The sequence below is a fragment of the Sarcophilus harrisii genome, chromosome X (assembly GCF_902635505.1).
Source record: "Sarcophilus harrisii chromosome X, mSarHar1.11, whole genome shotgun sequence".
NCBI lineage: Eukaryota > Metazoa > Chordata > Mammalia > Dasyuromorphia > Dasyuridae > Sarcophilus > Sarcophilus harrisii.
Genome location: NC_045432.1, coordinates 29,838,275 through 29,859,821, shown reverse-complemented (window position 1 = coordinate 29,859,821; position 21,547 = coordinate 29,838,275). Strand labels below are relative to the sequence as shown.

The window sequence follows — 21,547 nt, the reverse complement described above, 5'->3', positions numbered from 1 at the left end:
ATGGAGGACACCCTATGCAAAGTACCAAGATGAAATCCAGGGTGTCCCAAAAGCCTTAGTGTGGTTTTAAACCATTAAGTCTTAAAACTGTGCAAAGGCTTTTGGGACAACCTGTATCAAATCCTCTCTGGCCACAGCAAGCAAGTCACTTTGGAGTCCCTGCAGGCAAGTAATGGGAAATCAAACTAAAGATGGAAGTAAAGAATCACATCATGAAGGACTTTAAATGCCACATAGAAGAGCTCCTAGAAGCAACTGGAAGCCATTAAAGCATCTTGAGCAAGGGATTGATATGGTAAGACCTGAACTTTAGGAATATTGATTTGACAGCTATGTGGAGGATACAGATTGGAGTACATGGTCTCCAAAGTGTTGTCAACTCTGGGATTTTGTGATCTTTAAGCATTCATGCAGTTCTAAACTTTATAATCCCATATTTTATATTCAAATGATTTAGGGTCAATTCAAGCAATAAACTGATCAATTCCTTGCTTCAGTGAATATTGAGTATTTACTAGATTCAAGAGCCAGCTCTTCCGGGATATAAAAAGATGAATACCATGGTCTTCATTGTTAAGGGGATCACATTCTAGAAAAATATGTATTCATGAAGAACTGTATTATATGATAGTACATGATAAATGCCATAAGAAAGAACTAATTGTTTTAGAACCAGGCTTCATATGAAGTAGTGATGAATTGCTCATAAAGTTCAAAACATCACATTTGTGAGGGATCTTAGAGGTTACTTATTCCAGTCCATATCTACACAAGAAACCTTTCAGCAACGTCCCCAAGAGGTGGTCATCCACGCTCTACTTAAACACCTCCAATGATGGGAAAGTCATTATTTCCAAAGTTATGAAGTGCCATTTACCGGCATCGCTAATTGTTCAATCAACTAAAAATTATATTCGAAAAGACATTTGCTATGTTGTTCTTGTTGTTGTTTTAATTTGGCCTCATCTGTCTTTTTGTAACTTCCATCATTTGCTCCTGGTTCTGCCTTCCCAGTACCAAATAGAACATATCTCATCCCTCTTCCATAGGACAGCCCTTTAAATACGTGGAGACAGCTATTATATTTTATCTCCCCAAGTCTTTTCTTTCAACTAGACATCCTCAATTCCCTTAGCAGATTCTTGAATCCCTTCACCTTACTGATCACTCCCCTCTAGGTATATTTCACTTAGCCAATGCCATCCATCTCTTCATCCAAATAATTAGTAGTGGCAGTCCACTAGAGACGTCCTTCTGGGCTGACATTAGGATTATAATCACTACTCTCTGGGTACATTCATTCAGCCACTTTCAAATCCACCTAAACTATACTGTCATCCCGACTACCACAAGGATACTATGACAGACATTGTCATGTGGCTTGCTGAAATCCAGCTATACATCCTATTTCTACAGCATTCCCCTGTCACTGATCTTATTAGTGCCTTGACTTTTCTTAATGAACCCATGTAGATTTGTACTGATCATCACTTCCTTTTCTCAGTATTCACTAGCCATCCTTTTATTAATCATTCTAGACTTTGGACAAGAATCAATCTAACCCACAGTCTGAGAGATCTGCCTTCTTTCTGTCCCATTTTATCAGCAAACTTGCCTTTCTCCAGTCCCTAGTATTCTCCTTGATTCCCCAAAGACTCAGACCACATTCAGGGCAGGCATCTTGGTAGAGATTGCATTTGGGCTGAATTTTGAAGAACTAGTACAATTTCATTTACTGGAGATGAAGGGTATCCAAGGAGGAGGCAGTAGCACGAACAAAAGACGAGAGTTGACAAAGGTCATCTTAGAGAATGAGAGCTGTTTATTGTGGGTAGGGGCTTCTGAAAACATAAGGGAGCCCTTGATCGGGGCCATTTTAGTAGGATGCTTTGAATGGCACTCAAAGGACTTTAGACTTCTGTAACAATAGGGAGCTTCATGATCCCAGCTGTACTTTAAGAAGACGAATCTTGTAAGATGTGAAGGATATATTGAAAAGAGACAAGACTAAAGTCAGAGAGATCAGTTAAGTTATTACAGTACTTCAGGTATGAATGAATTCCTGAACTAGGGTAGTGGTCATCTTAAGGGAATGACGGAGATATGATAGGAAAGACACGCTACAGGAAGTACAAGTAGTAGGTACAAGTGACCGCCTTAGATGTGTGAGATACAGAAAAGACAAAAATAATAGTAACATTTCAAGCTGACAAAACTGGAAGTAGGCAAGTCACCAGTTGGGATTTGGACTGGGAGAGGATGACGAAGATGGTAAAGAGGGAAAGTTCATTTTGGGGTGCCAGCAGTATTTAACATCTTAATAACAGAATGATTCTGCGACCCTCATGGCTTTCACTGCATCACTGTCAATCGGTTCCCTCATTCCTTCTTATTCTGCATATTCTTGGTTCATTTTATTTCATGAATCCCAGAGGAATCCACCCATTGTACTGGAAGTCAGCAGGTTTTCCTAATATTTGTGGCCTGACTGAATAGCATGTAGGACATCCATCTCTTGAATCTCAGCCTTCTTTCCAGTAATACAGGCCCTGCCCTCCATGGAGCTTCTGACCTTGAAGAAATCATCATGATTAATGTGCTGTGGCCTGTTTGTGCTTGCCTTCTACTTATCTGATACTACAAAAAGTTATTGTAACTATTTGGAGGTATATAATGATTTTCCTTTCCAAGAGGGAAATTGTTAACTTTCTATATCCTTTACCTATTTGGCAGTCTGGTGACATTTATAGATCCCTTCTCAGAAAAAGAAGAATAAAAATAATAGCATTTGTATAATACTTTAAGGCTTTCAGTGTCCTTCATAAAAATTATGTCATTCAATCCTCACAACAACCTGGAAGGTGGTACTGTTATTATTCCCATTTCAAAAATGAGAAAATTGAATCTGAGAGTAGTCAAGTGGCTTGGCCAGTAAGAGTCTTAGATCAGATTTGAACTTGGCTCTTCCTGGCTCCCGCCCAGTGTTCTATGCTCTGTAATAAAATATATAAAATTAGCAAGGAAATCAATTGTACTAAAATGCACTTATCAAAATATGTTTAATGGCTCACAGATCCTAGCTTAAGAATTCCCATAAATTCTGAGGAAAAGTGCTCATTTAACACGACTGCTGACATCATTTGGGACAGTTCTATATTTACTCATTATCCTAGTGCTTCTGCTCACTCTCTTTAAAGTTCTTAACAGGTTGATTTTCTCCCCTTCTTTGTAAGAATCAAAGTTTGTGCTGCTTAATAGAGAGAGAACTTCTGCCACCTACTAGCTATGTGACTTTGCCTCTCAGTGCATGCAGGTGTCTCTCTCAGGTTATAATAGGGAGTTTCCCCACTAGAACTTGAGGAAATCACAAGTCTGAATAAGAACATCAAAAACTTATGAAAATAAAAAATAAACAATAATATTATCTGACAGTTCTGTGTCATTTGTCAAGTACCTTGACCTACTGGTTAATTATAGTCTTAGAGTATTGCCCCAAGTCTTGCTGAGATTAAATGACTCATTAAGATTTGTAGAAATTTTATGTTTTACCTAAATTATAATCCTCACAATAATCCTGTGAAATAAATACTACAAGTACCATGATGCTAATGTTACAGATGAAGATCCTGAGAAACAGAGGGTTTGGAGGCTTTCCCATAATCACAAGGCTTTTAAAGTGGGATGCAAGGCCAGAGCCTTCTGATTTCCATTCATCCCTCTCTCCACTACATCCCTCTGCTTCTCCTGGCTGGTGATTCAGAAATTATAGCTTCATCACCGTGCCTCTGCTTATTGCCTAGAGCCTTCGCAGAATAGCAGAGGAGCTTTCCTGATGGTACCAAAAGACCAAAAACAAGAAGCTCACTTTAATTCAGAATATGTTCTTCTTGTTAAATATAAACTGCCCTTCATACAAACAGTGTTTGCTTTTGCACTGAGATGTGCTAGCCGTTGCGTTCCAAAGCTCAGATGGGTTCTCTAAGCTCTGCCATTCCTCTCTTTGTCTTGTCAGGATACTTCAGAAATTCTGCAGTCAGTTGTCAGGTTTATTGGAAGAAAAGATTTGCAAGAACAGGAGGGTAGAACTTGTATTAGTCACATTCGTTTCATTGTTAAGAAGAAAAGGGGGAAGCAAAAAGAACAAATTGTAGATACCCCACATGTACTCTCCTCCGAATGGGAAGATGATTCTCCTGACCTAAAATCAGTAGGACATGGGCTTCCAATTTATCAGTGGTTAGAGGAGCGAGCTAATGAGATCCAAACACATGCTTCAGCCCCTTGTGAGCTATTTCACTTTGCTTTGGTTAAAAAAAATGTTTATTAGGTTCAAGTGAGCATGCATTCACACACATGAAACACACACAGCACCTCCATGTGACTTGGTTTGCTACATCATTAACCTTCCTCCCTTTACCCCTTCATCCATATGATTTACAGTATCAGCAGAGAGAAAGATGCAGATTCCCCTTCTACTTTGGGGCTTGTATTGTGAAAAAGCAAACTGAGTTTTGTTTTGTTTTTTAATTCAGACTTAGTGAGCCAGGCCAGGGTTGTTTTTGATTTGGGGGTTGTTGGGTTTTTTTTTTTTAACATTTGGGAGTTTCAGAATTATAAAAGCAAAACCAATCACTTTATGAAGAAAATCACAGATCATGTGTTCTCCAGGGTCTGTAAAACATTAGCCCTGTTGCCATTTTGAACGTTTAATGTGATTGAACTTCAAATTTCTCCAGTTTATTACCTAAGAGCCTTCAAGAATGAGGAGTACCTACAGAGACTTGGAATAGTTGCTGTTTAGTTTTTATTCATTATATTCTACAACAAGGTGTTTTAATCCAAGACTTTTGATTTTTGTCTAAATATAGCTAGCAAAAAAAAAAAACTTCAAGCTATAAGGGGTACGTGAGATTTAAAGAGCTATGTAAACTGGAAAACGTACAATCCTCCTAAGATCCAACACAGTAGCCCAACTGAGCTGGAAATAAGGGTGAAGGGGAACACCTGTGTTTATGCATCCTCCGCTCCCTGTGAGCCTATGGGAAAAATGAACGAGTTACAGTGAAAACAAATCTGTGTCGGTGTAAAAGGCTTTGCAGTGGGGTTGTAGTCAATTTTAAAAGCTGCCTGTTTGCAAGTTGCACAAATAAATCAAATGAGACAATATATGCAAAGCTCTTTGCAAACCCTAAAGCACTAAGTACTATTATTGTATGATAAGAAGTCATTTTATTAAGAGCAGATGACTTATTCAACTTTTTAATCACCACTTTTTTAGGTAGAATTTTATCATTATGAAGATGGATACCATTTTTTATCTTACTGGAGATGACACCATTTATGAGTTAGAGATTCCCCATTAAACAGATGAAGAAAGTAAGTTCCAGGCTTGTATAAGGTCACATAATTGTTATCTGTAAGCCCAGAACCTGTGTCTACTCCTTCCAAGACCAGGTGGTCTCTCGATACATGGAGATCTAGGAAAAGAGTCTGTCTTCTTCAGAGCTAATAATTCTTCAGTGTCTGATCAAGGGAATTTAGTAACAGCATTTCTTCTCTTTTAGTTAGTGAATAAAAATGTTTAGTTCAGAGCAAGTTATCTATCCTCTTCCCCTCCCTCAAAAAAAATACATCAGGTTGGTTGACTTTAGTATTTTTCTAAGCCCTTTAAGTCTTGACTGCCTTAGCCCAATTAGTAATTTAGTAATTTCATCCTAACCATTATCTTCCTACCAGTTGTACTACATTAGTATCTACAACAAGCAAATTGTCTCTAGACTTCCCCCACCAACAGTTTAACTAAAATCTAAGTGAAAAAAGTGAGAACCAATCTCTTTGATTCCAGGGGACTAGACTTCCTACTCTCTTCAGGCTTCCCACCTGAAGTCCTATAGGTAACACCTCATCTCCTTGAGACCCTGACATTACCTTTGGCCACTTTCCCATTTCTTTGGCCGGGTTCAATATGCTGTACTTGAAAAACATACATTGATCTTCAGAGAATCATGGGAGGTTAAATGAATAATTTTGATTATATTAAATTAAGTTTTCATGCAAATAAAACCAATGCATCCTAAATTAAAAGGAAAGCAGGAAATTGGGAAATTCATTTCTATAACAGGTTTCTCTAATTAAGGTCTCATAGCTCAGCTATATAGAGAAATGAGCCGAATTTGTAATAAATAAGAGCCATTCCCCAACTGGTAAGTGTTCAAAGAATGTGAACAGTTTTCCAAAAAGTGAATAAATGAAAAAAATCAAAGGTATCACTAGTCATATTAAAATGCTGTAAATAGACAATACTTAGGGAAAGCAAAATTAAAACAACTCTGAGGTCCTACTTCATACCTGTTAGATGACCAAAACATGACCAAAAAGCAAAATGACAAATGGTGGAGGGAATATGGGAAAATAGAAACACTAATGGTATACTTCTTAGTGAAACTGTGAGGTAGTCCAGTCATTCTGGAGAATAATTTGAAACTATGCTCAAAGGGCTAAAAATTCTGCATGCCTTCACTAGTAGTAATTTTTAAAAAATTCCCCTTCACTAGTAGGGCCATTTCTGTAAAAAGGAACAAAGAAAAGGGACCCATATGTACAAAAAATATTTATAACAGTTATTTTTGTGGTGGAAAACAATTGAAAACTGAAGGGATGCCCATCAATTACAGCATGGCTGAACAAGCTATGGTACATGAATGTGATGTAATACTATTGTAGTTTAAGAAATGTTGAAGGAGATGATTTTGGTGATACCTGAGAAGAGTTAGATGAACCAAGTGAGGTGAACAGAAGCAGGAAAACAATTTACACAGTAACAGCAACATGATGAAGCAACATGATAATCAACTGCCAAAAATTTGGTCATTCTGATCAACACAATGACTCGCCACAATTCCAAAGTACTCCTGATGAAAAATGCTATCCACCTCCCAATAGAGATCTGATGGATTCAGTACAGATTCGAGCATATTTTTTCTCTCTCTTTATTTTTCTTACTTTTTCTACAACATGGCTACTGTGGAAAAAGAAAAAGAAAATGTATCTTCAGTATTTAGGTATTTCTTAGAAGCCCGCTTATATAGAAACTGATTCTTGTACCCCAGTATCATTGCCATTGCTGCCCAACACTGAGTACTGCCAAAGTCCTAGGAAGGCACAAGGAAAAGAATTTACTTCGCTAGGAGATTTTTGTCTAAAAAGTAAATCTCGGAGAAATGTCTCTGAGCAGGACTCTGAAGGATTTACTGTTTAATCAAATTGTTCTTTGTCAGCATGCAACAAAGAAATGCTCCTGTTATATCCAGGTTCAATTTATACAAGTCTTGTTCATTGTTGGCATGGAGAAAGAAACTTATTAAAAATGAAATGTCTCAATAGAACTTTAAAGTCTGCTTATATTTTTCATGTTCCTTTGCAATACATTTTCAGAGAAGAATGTTTATATTTTAGCATTCTTTTGTCATTTTTTGCAGTTCTGTAATGTTAATATATTTTCAGCCAGATAGAAAATAGTACACGTGGAAAAGAACTATTCATGAGACAAATACATTAGAGCACAATACCATTCAACTTCACCTGTTGTAAATCATACAGTTGTCAACATCTGTTATCTTGTTCTTCCTAAATCCTCCCCCTTACCCCAACTGGGAAAGAAGATTGTCATGGATAAACAGTTTTTAGCTAGTCCAGAGACACCATTCAACACTGGAAACAGTGCAGGGTTATGACCATTGAGAGTGACAAATGTTCATTGTTTAATATCTGTTTCTTGTCTGATGATAATGTATTTCTCAGGTGAATCCTTTATTTACAGGAAAACAACTTCCTATCTGGCTACTTATCACACTAAAACTTGCACTCATGGTTGGTGTTGCACCTTACGCTTTGATCAAAACGTGGTATTAAGGGAAAGGGAGTGTACGAGGGAATTAAGATTTCATCCCATTTGCTTGATCAGTGCCTCCGTCCTACAAAGTTTCTTTTCTCACTGACCTTTGAAGGGAGGATTCAAATAGGGACTTAGCTCAAAACCTGCATGTGCAAGGACCAGAAGAAAGCCTAATACTATACAGCCAATACTATACCCCATTTGCTCCGAGAGAGACAGAGACAGAAAGAAAGAGACAGAGAACCAGAACCAGTGGGATTATTACCATTGTAAAGTGCTCAACTGCTAGGACTCCTCAAAAAGCTTCTCCACCCTCTAGCTACTCCCCAGACAGTGTCGGAGTCCCAAATTCTAGCCCCAAGGTCACCTCCCAGCATGGGTTAGAGAAGTCATTGTACTATTGGTTTTTCTTAGTGCCTTTCTTTCCAGCACCCAGTGTACTTGTCCCAGATTCCTTCCTATTTATAGTCCTTGCTAACACTGTTCTGCCACTGCCTGAAATGCATTGCGTACTAAGATCTACTCCTATTGTATACCATAGTAGTTAGTGATTGCTCCAGAAGACTCCTCCGATGGGGTTATTCTGCCTCTTACAGTGTTCACATGCGACAACAACAGGATGTCTTTGCACTGGTTACTTGGTGTACCGAGCTACTAGGTAGCTTTAAGACACACCCATGCACCTACATGTTATTCCTTGTATAAGATGATAATCCTAGCTCACCATCAGTAGGGCAAGAGTTCTGAGATGATAATGGGAAAGGATTTGTGCTAATCTCCCCATGCCCTTTCACTTCCCTCTGAGCAGGGATGCGTTGTTATGAGATGCCTGCATAGAGTTAGTGATTCATTCTATAGTCATGATGCACAACCCTTAGAGTCTGTTGCTAAACACGGTTCTCTTAAACTCCTTCTCTGATGTTTTACAGGTGCCCTTTCATCTCTTGCTTTACTAAGAAAGCCATCTGATTTGAGCCTCTTTGTGTCTGTGTAACTATAGAGTTTTGAGTCTTCCTTCCAGTTCCATTTATCCATAGATTAATTCGGAAAATATTTATCAAGCTCATACCTATTCATTGAAAAGGTATTTATTTATTAAACCATGGGTCATGCCAAAATTGAAATATTTAAGAAAAAGGAACGAAATGGAATCTGCAAAATACAGGCCAGAAATCTTGACCTCAACTGCCAGAAAAATTATTGAACATAATATAAAAGTGTTAGTAAGCATCTAGAAAAGGAAGAGGCAATCATCATAGCCAATATGGTCTCATCTCAAACAGATCACGGCTAACTGGCTTCATTTCCTGTATGGACAGGTTACTAGATTGGTACGTCAGGGGAACGCTTACTTTGATTTTAACAAAACATTTAATGGTCTTTGACATGCTCTTCTTAATGAAAAGATGGAGAGATGTGGATTATAAAAACAGTAATATGTTAGATACATTCAGAATCATTCTAAATGACTAAAGCAAAGGTGGGTCCAAGAGATCCATCTACTTTTGAAAGTACAGATGTACTTTGTCCTGTGCTGCCCAATGCTTTTATCAGTGATTTATCTAAAGGTATAGTCTGCATACTTACCATATTTGCAGGTGACTTAAGGCTGGGAGAGAACATGAACTCATATTATTGATAGTCATGATCCAGAAAAAAATTATTCGTGTCTTAGAATGTCAGAACAAATCAAATAAGAAAAAATTGAAGAGGAATAAATGTCAAGTCTCGCTCTTGATTCAAAAAGTCAACTTCACAAGTACAAAGTGGGGAGTCTTGGTTAGACTGCAGTGTTCTCTAAATCAAAAGAAAAGGGGAGATGTTGGAATCTTTACAAACTGTTAATTATTGTCTCTATCAACTCTAATGACTTATAACTTTGCAAAGATTCCAACACTGCAGGACATCTGAAAGATATCTAAAGATGTTAATGGACTGCCAGCTCAGTATGAGTCATTAGTGGGATATATCTGTCAAAAAAAAAAAAAAAAGTAACGTAACCTCAGCCTGCATTATAAGAAATATAGCTTCTAAGTGTGAGGATGAAATAGTTTATCAAATTACAGATCTAGAGCTAAAGCTAATCTTGGAGATCACTTAGATCAACTGTTTTATTTTACAATTGAGGAAAACTGAGGCCACAAGAGGCCAGATCCCACTTGTTCAAGGTCCCAGAAAAGCCATAATTTGACTACAGGTTCCCTGACTATATAGTCTTTCAGAGCATCACCCTGCTCACTCTAAAATAGGAAGAATACTTAATCAAGTTTTTCTAAACTCAAATGTATCATTTCTTTTAATCAAATTTAGAAACCTCTCCTTAAAATGGGAATGAAAATCTAGGGATCCTCAAATACTCAGATTTCCTTTTGCTAAAACTTCCATGAAAAATTGCCTGAAGTACAAAAGATCCAAATGCTTTATTTAGTCTTCCTTTTTCTTCTCAAACAGTAGAACAATATTGCCCAAGGGATAGAAATGATGTAGTAGTCCAGAACTTTTGAAGAATAAATAAGGAAGTTAAAATTAGTTTTTCTTCATTCTTCCTTTCAAAGTTTTTTTTTTTTTATTATTTCTATTGATGTCTTTGGTTTCTACATCTTATTAGCCATATCTGTATATATATATATATATATATATATATATATATATATATATATTCTGTGCAAGTTGTCTTTCATCTCTGCATTTTTCTCAACTCTTCTTCAGAGTTCAGATTTGAATTTTTATTGTTATTGTTCTTCCATTTTATACCTTTGTTAGCATTGTGTATATTTTTTTCTTGGTTCCTTTTGCTTTCCTCTTCATAAATGTTATTGCTTCTCTGTTTTTTTCATAATCATCATTTTGTATAATATAGTAATATTCCATTGCCACTAACATATCATGTTATTTAGCTAAATCTTCATTAAGCCATCATTAACTTTGTTTCCAGCCATTTTAATGGCATAACTACAAATTGCTTTCTAGGACAATTGGACTAATTTCTCAGTTTTAATAGCAATGTATTTATATTTCTGTCTCCTCAAAACCACTCAAAAATTGACTATTTCCATTTGTTATCTTTCCAAATTTGATGTGTGAGGTAAAACTTTGAATTTTTAATTTGCTTCTTGTTTTTGTGTGTGTGTGTGATTTAGAGCTGTCTTTCATAAGACTGTTAATTGTAATCTAAAAATGTTTATCTCCTTGTACTATTTATCTACTGGGGAATGGTCCTTAATCTTGTATATTTGTGTTTGTTTACTATGTATCTTAGATACCAAGACCTTGTCATAGAAATTTGAAGCATATATTAACCCCAATCAACACTTTCACTACTTGTCCTAGTCTCATTTATCTTGTTTATTTAAAACCTTCTCAGTTTCCTATAAATTCTCTTTTATCTTTGTGGACTCTCCTATTCATTTTTGAGGTTAAGAAATCTCCTTTTAGCCTTACTTGTGAAATTCTCTTTTAGATTTTTAAAAATTATATGACCATGTACATTCCGATCACAAAAATATGTAGCATATGGTATAAAGTATTGGTCAGAACCTAACTTCTGTCCAAAATTTTTTTCTGATTTTTCCAACCATTTTTGTCAGTTTCAGAATTCATTTCCATGAAATTTATTATATTCTTGGATTTATTGAATATTGAATTATCAAGTTTAACTTTTTAAATTCTGTATTGTTGAATCTGTTCAAGTGATCTGCATTAAAAGATTGTAAACCATTACTAAATAGTTTTTATGATTGCTGCTTTTATAATGTAATTTGGGATCTAGAAGTGTTATTTCCCTTTCCTTTCATAATTAAAAAAAAATTCCCTTATGTTTCTAGACTTTTTGTTCCTCAAATAAATTTTGACATTACTTTGTCTAGCTCTGTATAGCACCTCTTTGACCTTGACCTTGACTGACTTAGAACTCAATCTGTCCATTAAATTGCTTATTATCATCTTTTTATTAAGTTGGCATGGCCTTGCCATATGGTACGGTGACTATCCCTTCAATTTATTTTTAATTATTTCTTTAAACTGTGTTTTGTAGCTGTAGTCTTTGTGTCTTGTGTATCTTATTGGATTGACCCCCAGCATATATTCAACATTTTGTAGGGCTTTTTAAAATAGGATTTCTCTTTTTATTGTTTCCTCCTGCAATTTATTTTTGCTATTGAGAAAGGCCAATAATTTTTATATATTTATTTTGTATCACTCTATTTTACTAAAGCTATTGATTTTTTCCACTTAGTCTCTATTGATTCTTAGGGGTTTTCTAAGCAAACCATTGTGTTGTCTGAAAATAGGGATAATTTTGTCTCTGCTAATCTTTATGCTTTCAATTTCTTTTTTTTTGTCTTATTGTTACTCTAGAATTCTAAAATTATGTCAAATAATAGTGGGAAAATGGGGCATCCTTCTTTTATTTGTATTATTTTAGATCCTTTTTGTAGGAGAGTAAACATTTTAAAATGAGTAGGTAAATATTCTCACTTCTACTCCCCCAGGAGCTTCATAATACACACCCACACACACACCATAAATTTTGGAGCTTTAATAATGACCAAACACAGTTAAGTGGCATTGCAGTAGATAGATAGAGGGCCAAACTTGGAGTGCCAGACCTGAAGGAAAATTCATCTTCATGAATTCAAATATGGCATCAGACATTCAGTAGCTCTGTGACCCCAAGCAAATCACTTTACCCTGTTTGTCTCAGTTTCCTCATCTGTAAGATGAGCTAAAGAAGGAAATAGCAAAAACCGTTTTAGTATCTTTGCCAAGAAAATCCCAAATAGTGTCAATAAGAGTCAAGACATGACTATGAAACAAGAAAGCTGACCTGGAAATAAATTTCATACTTTTCTCAGCTTAGATCATATGGTACTAGGCTCAAAATATATGGTAATAGCCCACCACTGCCAAATCAGAAGCTATTGGTTTCTAGTTTCGTTCTTCTCGGCCCTGGTCTGGATACATCTGTAATATCAAATTCAACCCTGGGCCCCATGCTTTAGGAAGGATTTGATAAGCTGGAGAACATCCAGAAGAGGCAATCACAATGGTGAATCACTGAATGGAAAATATAGTAAGTACATCCTGTGGGCCAGGCACTGTGATATAGATGCTAAGGAAAGGATAAAAGAAACTTACATTCTGCCAAGAGGGCATAACATGTTTATAGACAGTAATGAATGCAGGCCATCTGTAAAATTATGTTGAGTTGGTGACTGTCGAGGGCATGGGGTAAATTTAGATGGAATCAGGAAGACTTCTAGAAAGAAAAGGTGCTTAAGTAAGTTCTGGCTTGAAGGGAGCTGGACATTTCAAGAGGCTTTGTTTGCTGAATAGGTTTCTATTTTATCCCAAAGTAAAGGCAGTGCACAACCACCAAGCAGAGTATTTGCCCTTGACGGATATAAGAATGTTATACAAAATATTTTGAGGAAAAATTAGTTTTATGTTTTGGATGCTGAGTTTGCGGTACCCATAAGAAAGTGTCCAGCAAGAAGTTGGACATATGATACCAGAGTTCAGGAGAAAGGGGGGGAATTAGATATGGAGATTTGGGAATGATCTGCATAAAGATGATAGTTGAATTAAATTGGAATTAAATGGGACTACCTATTCAAAGAGAATATAAAAGGGAAGAGGAGAGATCCCAGAATAGAACCCTAAAGGACTTCCATGAATAGAGGATAGGCTATGGAAGATGATCCTGCATGGAAGACTGAGAAGGGTCTATCTGACCCTACCAGGTAGACATTTGCTAGGAAGATCCAGAAGATCCAGCAGAAGCAAATACTGTAGAAGTCAAGAGACAGAGAAGGACTAAGGGAAAAAAAGCCTTAGACTTTGCAAAAGAGATCACGGTGATCTTAGAATCATTTAGATAAAAGTCAAGGGAGAAGTCGAGTTGAAGGGAATGGGAAACTAGAAAACTGGAGACAAGTGTAGATTTTTCCCCCTAGGAATTTGACTGTAACGAATAGACAAGACAATATCCCAAGAGCATAGTAAGGTCAGAGTATGGTGTTTTAAGGTTGGGGAGCTTATCAGCAGGGAATAAGGCACCAGATGGAAGAGTTTGAAAGGTAAGTGTAGAGAGGAGATAGTCTGGCAAGCTCCCAGAGTAGACAGGAGGGCATGAGATCAAAAGTCTAAGTAGAAAGATAGACATTGGCAAGGAGAGGGTCTAAACTCATACTCCTAAACTGAAGAAAAGGAGGAGAGGAGCAGATATAATGAAGTTGTTTGCAGTATGGGGTGGGAGAGGAATGGGAGGAGTTCCCCTATGTATGACCTCAGTTTCTTTTTGAAGACTGAGATGAAGTCCCCTGCTAAGAGGGAGTAGGAAGGAGTGTTGATAGGAGCTTGAAGAGAGAAGGCTGTAAAAAGCTACTCGGGTGGATGTTTTAGAGGATTAGAGAGCTGCAGAAAGGGCTAAGTGGAATAGGGACTGGAATAAATTTAGAAGAGACTCAAAACACCTGTCTTGACTTCTTCGAGTCAAGTTCAGCAGCCCTGGAAAATCCAGACATTACATAAAAAACTTCTTTACCATTATTCCTCTCAAGATCTGTGATTTTGACCAACTGAGAAAACTCCTCCCATCAACCAGTGAGCTATGTCTTTGTAGAGAAGACAACATGGTACAATGACTCTCAGGTTAGAGATCTGGATTCACATTTGAGGTCTGTCAATCCCTCTATGACTTGAGACGAGTCACTTAGACACTTAGAGATAGCCATGGTCTCCCATCCAGGAAGATTTAGAGATGGAGCTGAAACCAGGTCTTCCTGGCCCATCATCCACTAAACTGCATTGCTTACTAATTAGAGTAATCTCAGAGTTTAATGGACTGCCCTCGGAAGAAGGGGACTCCCCCTCCCTTGGAGAGCTTCACCCAGAAGCCAGATCCCCATTTAGAGGGAGAAGTTGTTGTAGAGGTGATTCTAGTTCGAAAAGAATTTGACTTAATGGTTTCTGAACCATCCAAAGACTCTTCTGACCCTTGAGTTATTGTGATTCTGGGATGTCACTAACAGAAAGGTACCAGCAAGGCATTCGTTGTTCAAGTGGTCTAGTTTGAAATGTGAATCTGGAGTTCAAGAGAGAAGGCGAATATAGAAATATAGAATTAGGAGCTCTCTCTGCCTAGAGGGGGATAGTTGAATATTGAAAGCACCAGACAATAAGCAGCTGAATCAAATATCCTTCCTACTTTTCAGCCAACTCTGTGGCTCTAAAGAAATGTCTCATGGAATATAATTTGTACCAGCCTGCCTTTTGTCTTCTCCTGTCTTAGATGATGATGATGATGATGATGATGATGATATGTGTGTATGATATTTCTCCTTCCTCTTCTATCACAAGGGACTACGATGTTGGGATCAAAATGTGATGACTCTATTGTTGTTGTGGGAAAGGAGAGTTTATCACAACCTTTATAGAGATTCTCTTATTTTGGCCTGTTTGTTGTCTTTCTTCCATTTTTTCCTTAAAATGCCTTCAGAATCATTTTGCTTAACTGGACCTCTCACCAAGTTCATTGTAAACTTGGTTTTCTCTTCTATTTTTGTCACTGTTGTATGAGGACATACTGCTAATGATTTTCTGCCACCTTGCCCTCTTCTCGGAGCAGAATTGCTATTTGTTCTGACCTCGAGATAGCTGCTGGCACAGTGGATAGAGTGTTCAACCTGGATACAGGAAATTGTGCATTCAGATCCTGTCTATCTCTTACTAACTACATGATGCTGGGCAGCACTTAAGCTCTGTGTGACTCAGTTTCCTCAACTGTAAAATGGGGATATCATAACGTCTACTTCCTGGGGTTATTGTGAGGTTCCCATGAGATAATATTTAGAAAAAGTGCTTAGCACGGTGCCTGCCACATAGTAGACATCATGCAAACATTTCTTCCCTCCCTCCCTTCCCCTTCTGTACCTTTCAGCCTGAAACTATGAAAAGTAGTCAACTTGCCTTCTTTCATCCAAATACGTATGATTCAGTGTCCCAGAGGGTTGGTATGTTCTTGTCAACAAGCTCCCATAGCAGCTGTCACCCTCCAGCATGAGATATATCAGACTAAAAACTGCCCGGATTTATTATTCAGGTTTTCAATGAATGGGGGTGAAAAAAGGCAAGGGAGAAGAGGCGAAAGCAGCTGGAGTGCTAGTACCCCCTATGAGGACATTGACTTGGTATTGAATGGCATTTTGAGATAAGAAGTCTGGGAGTTTTTTAATCAATTGGGAGTCGTTTTAAAATGTTTCAACTAAATGCAAATAGTGTTAATAAGATTAGTGAAACAGACTGATTGCCATCTTTGACGATTTCACCTTTTGTATACGGTGGATTTTATTAAAAAGTTAACATCTTTTCCATTGTAGAACTTGCCTTCCTGAATGAAGCATCGGGTGTGTTTCCTGTTTCTTCAATGATTTATTGTAACATCATAAACTCCCTGCACCCTGCTTGGCATTCTTAATGAATTTTTAATGAAACTCACTTGATATTTGTTTGGAATCAGCTTCATTGCTAAACATTGAGTGTTATCATTTTCTCAACTTTCCCAACTCAGTTTGGATTTCAGATTTTATTTGACTTTTAGAGGTGTAACTTCTAACACCCAGGAGCACTTTGGCAAGTTCACCTGACTACTATGGTTCTTTGCAAGGTGATTTGCATTTTCCATGTTTGTGCATATCCATGGAGCCTTGGGGAAAGGATAGTTCCTTTTAGACAGGAATGGTAACAGTGCTATAACCAAGAATTAGCACACCTAGGACAAACTCAGGTAGCAGGAGGGAGCAGGAGCAGGAGCAGCCGCGAGGGCCATCTTACAACAGATTTAGTCTTCCCAAAAGCAGTCCATTTCCTTCACTCCCTTGTCAGGACCGAGAGAAAGGCAGGTCCTGAAAACAGGACACCATGAATATGGGAGCTAAGATGGCTTGTGCATGTGTAGGCACAGAGATGATGTCAGTCACTTTGGCAAGAAGAAGGACTGATGCTTCCCATACTATTGCCTTAGGCAGGGCCCTCATTTGCTCAAAACTTGTTGCCTGAGTGAGAGTCAAGTTGGTTCTGAATCAAATAGATCAGGATGAATATATATGTTCTCTTGAATTTCCTTACAGAGCTCTGCACCATGGATTGTGGTAGCCATGGAGTCTGTTCCAGGGGAATTTGCCAGTGTGAAGAAGGCTGGGTAGGACCCACCTGTGAAGAGCGCACCTGCCCTTCTCACTGTGCTGAGCACGGCCACTGCAGAGATGGGAAGTGTGAGTGCAGCCCAGGATGGGAAGGAGACCACTGTACTATTGGTAAGTGCCATGATATTTTAGGACATGATAAACGAACCTTGCTAATTAAATGGCTGTCCCGTGGAAAGTTTTAAAGTCATGGGTGTTGCCTAGCAGAGGGAAAAGAGTCCTGTGAATTATGCTCCCATTTCACATAATCTCCTTGACACTTGAGAAGAATATTTCTTATCTCAGTGTTTCCCCACTCTCCATAGTCCCTATATTAAAAGTGTTTGGAGTTCTTCTTCAATCCATAGGATTGTGTCTTTTATTAGGAAAGTAAAATGTCCTTCCCTTTTGAAAAACTAAGAGCATTTCATTGGCTAGGGCTGTTTTAATGGATAAGCATATGTATTGATGTGTTACTTTAAGATAAATGAAATCTAGTCTAGATGCTCCATCAGTGGGAAACTTGTTTAAATTGTTTTCCAGGTAGGGAGAATGGTTTGTCCTAAGTCCCTCAACACACACACACACACACACACACACACACACAATTTCTATGTGTAATACCTTAAACTGAGTTTCTACTCTAGTAAAAATAAGTCTTGTCTGTGATGATTGCGGAAAACATTTCAGATTGATTAAAATGGAGAAGAGAGGTGAGATTTAAATTCCAACGATAACCGAAGTTGTTTTCACAAATATTGCCTCCTAAAACTGTCATCAAAAAGAAGCCCAAAGCTGGTCTTTTTTCCCCAGAAGATGTAACTAAGATGACATTTTTTAATGAAATATGACATTTTGAAGGAGGCTAATTGGGTTTCTTTCCTAAATGTCATTTATCTCTTCCCTCCCCCACCTCACACACAGCCCAACGTCAGCACCCACGGGTGACAAATCAGCATTTCAGCACTTCACAGTTTACAATTCTCCTATAAGGCAACAGATGGTAAACCGTTAGAACAAACACACACACACACACACACACACACACACACACACACACACCAACCACTGTTCTCTCAGAAATTTATTCAACCATTCTTCCTTTTTGTTTTTTTCCTGCTTTAGCTCACTACTTAGATGCTGTCCGAGGTAAGATTTTCTCGCCAGCATTATAACAGAAAACATGCATGTACCTTTTACTTGCAGTAACCTGTGATGTTCCTGGGCTCAAGCTGTGATAGACTGAGGGAGACACACACTCACAAAAAAAAAAAAGAATTTGAATTTTTCAAGATTAAAAAAAGACATTCATTTGCTATAGCAAATAGTGGGCTGACAGGCAAAGTAAGGGACTTGTCATTCTTCTTTGCTTGAGTGAAAGAGGCTCAGATGTGAACAGCAAGGGACAGATTCCAAATGTGGGTAGATCTTAGGTACCTTTCTTAATATGAATGTGACCGGCACAAACTTATTTATTCTGCTGCCCAACTGGAGCATTCCCCAATTTCCTTGTGTCCAGCATTCTGTCCCTTAAGAGGACTAAAGAAACATTTTATGGTATAGTAGGTCATAGAGCAGTCTCCCTGACATCAGCATTAGAATATTAAGGATGACGCCTAAAATATCCAGTGTCCCTTTAAAAATCTGTTAGGAATTTCTCATCCATGAAAATATCTCAACATGTCTAAAACATATCTATTTTCAATCTATGTTACCTTTTGGGAGTACGGCACATACGGCTTACTATCTTTACCTAGCAACCAACTCCATTTTTATTTTTTTCTCTTTCTTTATGGAAGATTTAGCTTTCTTTGTCCCCGAGACGTTGCTTGAAAGGATGTTTGAAGGTGGTTCCTATGTTACTTCTACTGACCACAATATCTAAGGATTTCTTTCTTCTTTTATGCTCTTACATTCTCTTCTCTGGACAGATGAATGTTAAGTTGTTGAAGGCTAAAATGTACAGGAAGGCAGTAGTGATTGGACTGTCTCCAAAAAGAATTCAGACTCACTCCCATGTTACAAGAAGAAGACTCCACCAGCAGTAAGATTTCCTCCCTCCTCTCATGTTCCCCTTCTTTCCTGGAAAGCACATTTATGCTCCCAGGATAGGGGCAACTTCCTAGCTGACAATCTCAGTAGCCAAAGAGAGAGAGAGAGTCCACCTATGGAAAGGCATTACTGCCGGAACAAAGAGGAGAGTGTTTCTGGAGAACCGGTGCTAGCAAAAAGATGGTTCTTGGAGAGTTTCATGGATAACATTGGAAAGGAGCACTGACAAAGATGTTCATATTTGACTCTGGTTATCCCAGTCAGCTGTTAGTATTGAAATTAGATATTTTGCTGCATATAATGACTTCTGAAGCATCAGTTCTGTGCATAAATAACATTATGTGCTAAATGCTAAGTAGCGTGTCTGAGAGGTAGAAGACACACATCTCCCTGCAAGGAACTGAAAGTCTTGGAGAGATGAGGCAAAGGGCCATGAAACAAGAGTCACACAACTCCAAGGCAATATGTACATGAGGAGATGTGTGAGCATATGGTCTAGATGGTACACCAAAGGGTAGAAGCAACACAAAGAAAGAGGAAAGCCAGAGGTAGCAAAGTCACAGGAGGAATATAACTATTAAAAGAAGTGATTGTCTTTTTCCAACATATTAACCAGAACCAGTCTTCACATCATTGATCCAATTTTGATTGAAATGAGGAGATGAATTTTCAAAAAGAAACTAAAAAGTGTATTTTTGCCCCTGCCACAGTTTTCATCCAATTTGAATCATATATTGGGAATTGGGGTAGCATTAATAATGCTTAATTGGATCTCCAAGGGAAAGTACTGCAGAGTAAGGAATAACAAGTTCCCTGGGAAGGTTTTGCAAGTGAGCAAGATGCTCTTCCTTTTATTCAATACTTCATCTTAATGGAGCCCACATGATAAGCCATATCCCCGTAGGCAGATAGATCATTGTTGGCCAGTCCCATTCAGACATCTTGGTTATTGTTTCCCTCTGCTCTTTTTCCAGATGGTTGCCCAGGGCTGTGTTTTGGAAATGGGAGATGTACCCTGGATCAGAATGGTTGGCACTGTGTATGTCAGGTGGGCTGGAGTGGTTCAGGATGCAACATTGTCATGGAAATGGTTTGTGGAGACAGCTTGGACAATGACGGAGGTATTTGATTTTTCTGTCTCACTCTTTTAAGGTTTATAAGGGGAAATACTCTTCTAGTTGAAACAGTAGCATAATAGAATCAGAGTATCCAGTCCGACCAATGGAAGGACGCAGTATCATTGACAAAGAGTCAAAACGGTAGGGTTTTGGGTTTTTTTTCCTCCAGAATTGTAATGGCTGATTCACTTGGTACTGAATAGAAGTGCCAAGTGTTTGTGTTATTCATCCATGTCTTCATCTGTATGCAGAATCTGTTCTGTTTTATTTTTCTAGATAGTTTTGCTTTTTTGGAGAAGAAATTGTCAAAGCAGTAGAGCTAAAATTAAATCACAAACAAATAAGAAGCTCCATCTTGAGCACTCAGTACTAGTGAGCCCAGATTGCTCAGATACAGGTTGGACTAGATGGCTTCTAAGAGTCTGGGATCTAAACTGCAAGTCCTCCAGAACCCTGTATTCAGGAGTGTGGTCAAGGCAGTTCAAACTGACTTCTGGGAACTGATTGTTAAATTTTCAGTGTTAGTATTTACGCTTCAGACAAATGCTACAAGGCAGAGCCTGATTTATTGTTTTGTCGCCAAGACGTAAGAAAGGGAAAGAGAAAATGTTAATAATGTTGATTAATATTAAAAGTGTGTCATGCATTTTTGGAGAGCTACTTCTTAAACCTTTACTGGCACACTACTGTCCTGCATCCTCCTGTTATTATATCATAATTCATGAATATCTGGGTCCATCTGATCGAAGTTTTTTGTTTATGGTGATCGACTATATTTGACACACTTGTGGTTCTTTTGTTTTTTCTTTGCCAAAAATGGCATGACAGTAGCATGTTTTGTTTTATACAAATATTCCTAAGATCATAAGCCTACAAAAGAGGTTCTTCATCTGCTTTCTAGGGCCTCCCAAAGGGTTCAAGGATAGATTTGAGGATATCCATGAATTTGAATGGGGAAAAATTGCATCTTTACTTTCAGTCTCTTATAACTGAAATTCAGCATCATCTTCCATTTATAATGCTGACAACAAAACATTGTTCTGAGAAGAGCTCCATGGACTTCACTGGACTGCCAAAGGGGTCCCTGATTGATGAAGATGAAGAATCCCTGATCTCACTATTGAAATGGCCTTGAAGGTGTCTCATCTAAGCCTTTTACTTTCCACATGTGGAAAGTGATTTGCCTAGAGGTACACATATAATGTGTTTGAGTTACAATTAGAACCCAAGTCTACTTGATTTTGAGTTCACTCCACTAGCCTCTATCCCAGAGAGTTACATGAAATGACAATCTCAATTCT

General features: G+C 37.9%; 1 protein-coding gene across 4 annotated transcripts in view; it reads left to right on the top strand.

Annotated features, from left to right (window-relative positions):
- TENM1 (teneurin transmembrane protein 1) overlaps positions 1-21,547 on the top strand; it is a 784,948-nt gene that overhangs the window by 600,120 nt on the left and 163,281 nt on the right. For 3 of the 4 annotated variants that reach the window (XM_031945147.1, XM_031945148.1, XM_031945149.1), the window contains 3 exons: positions 17,023-17,208; positions 18,202-18,225; positions 20,103-20,249. In XM_031945147.1, coding sequence (XP_031801007.1) covers positions 17,023-17,208; positions 18,202-18,225; positions 20,103-20,249 — 357 coding nt within the window. The remainder of the gene's footprint in view (positions 1-17,022; positions 17,209-18,201; positions 18,226-20,102; positions 20,250-21,547) is intronic. The other variant, XM_031945150.1, reaches the window with a different exon arrangement.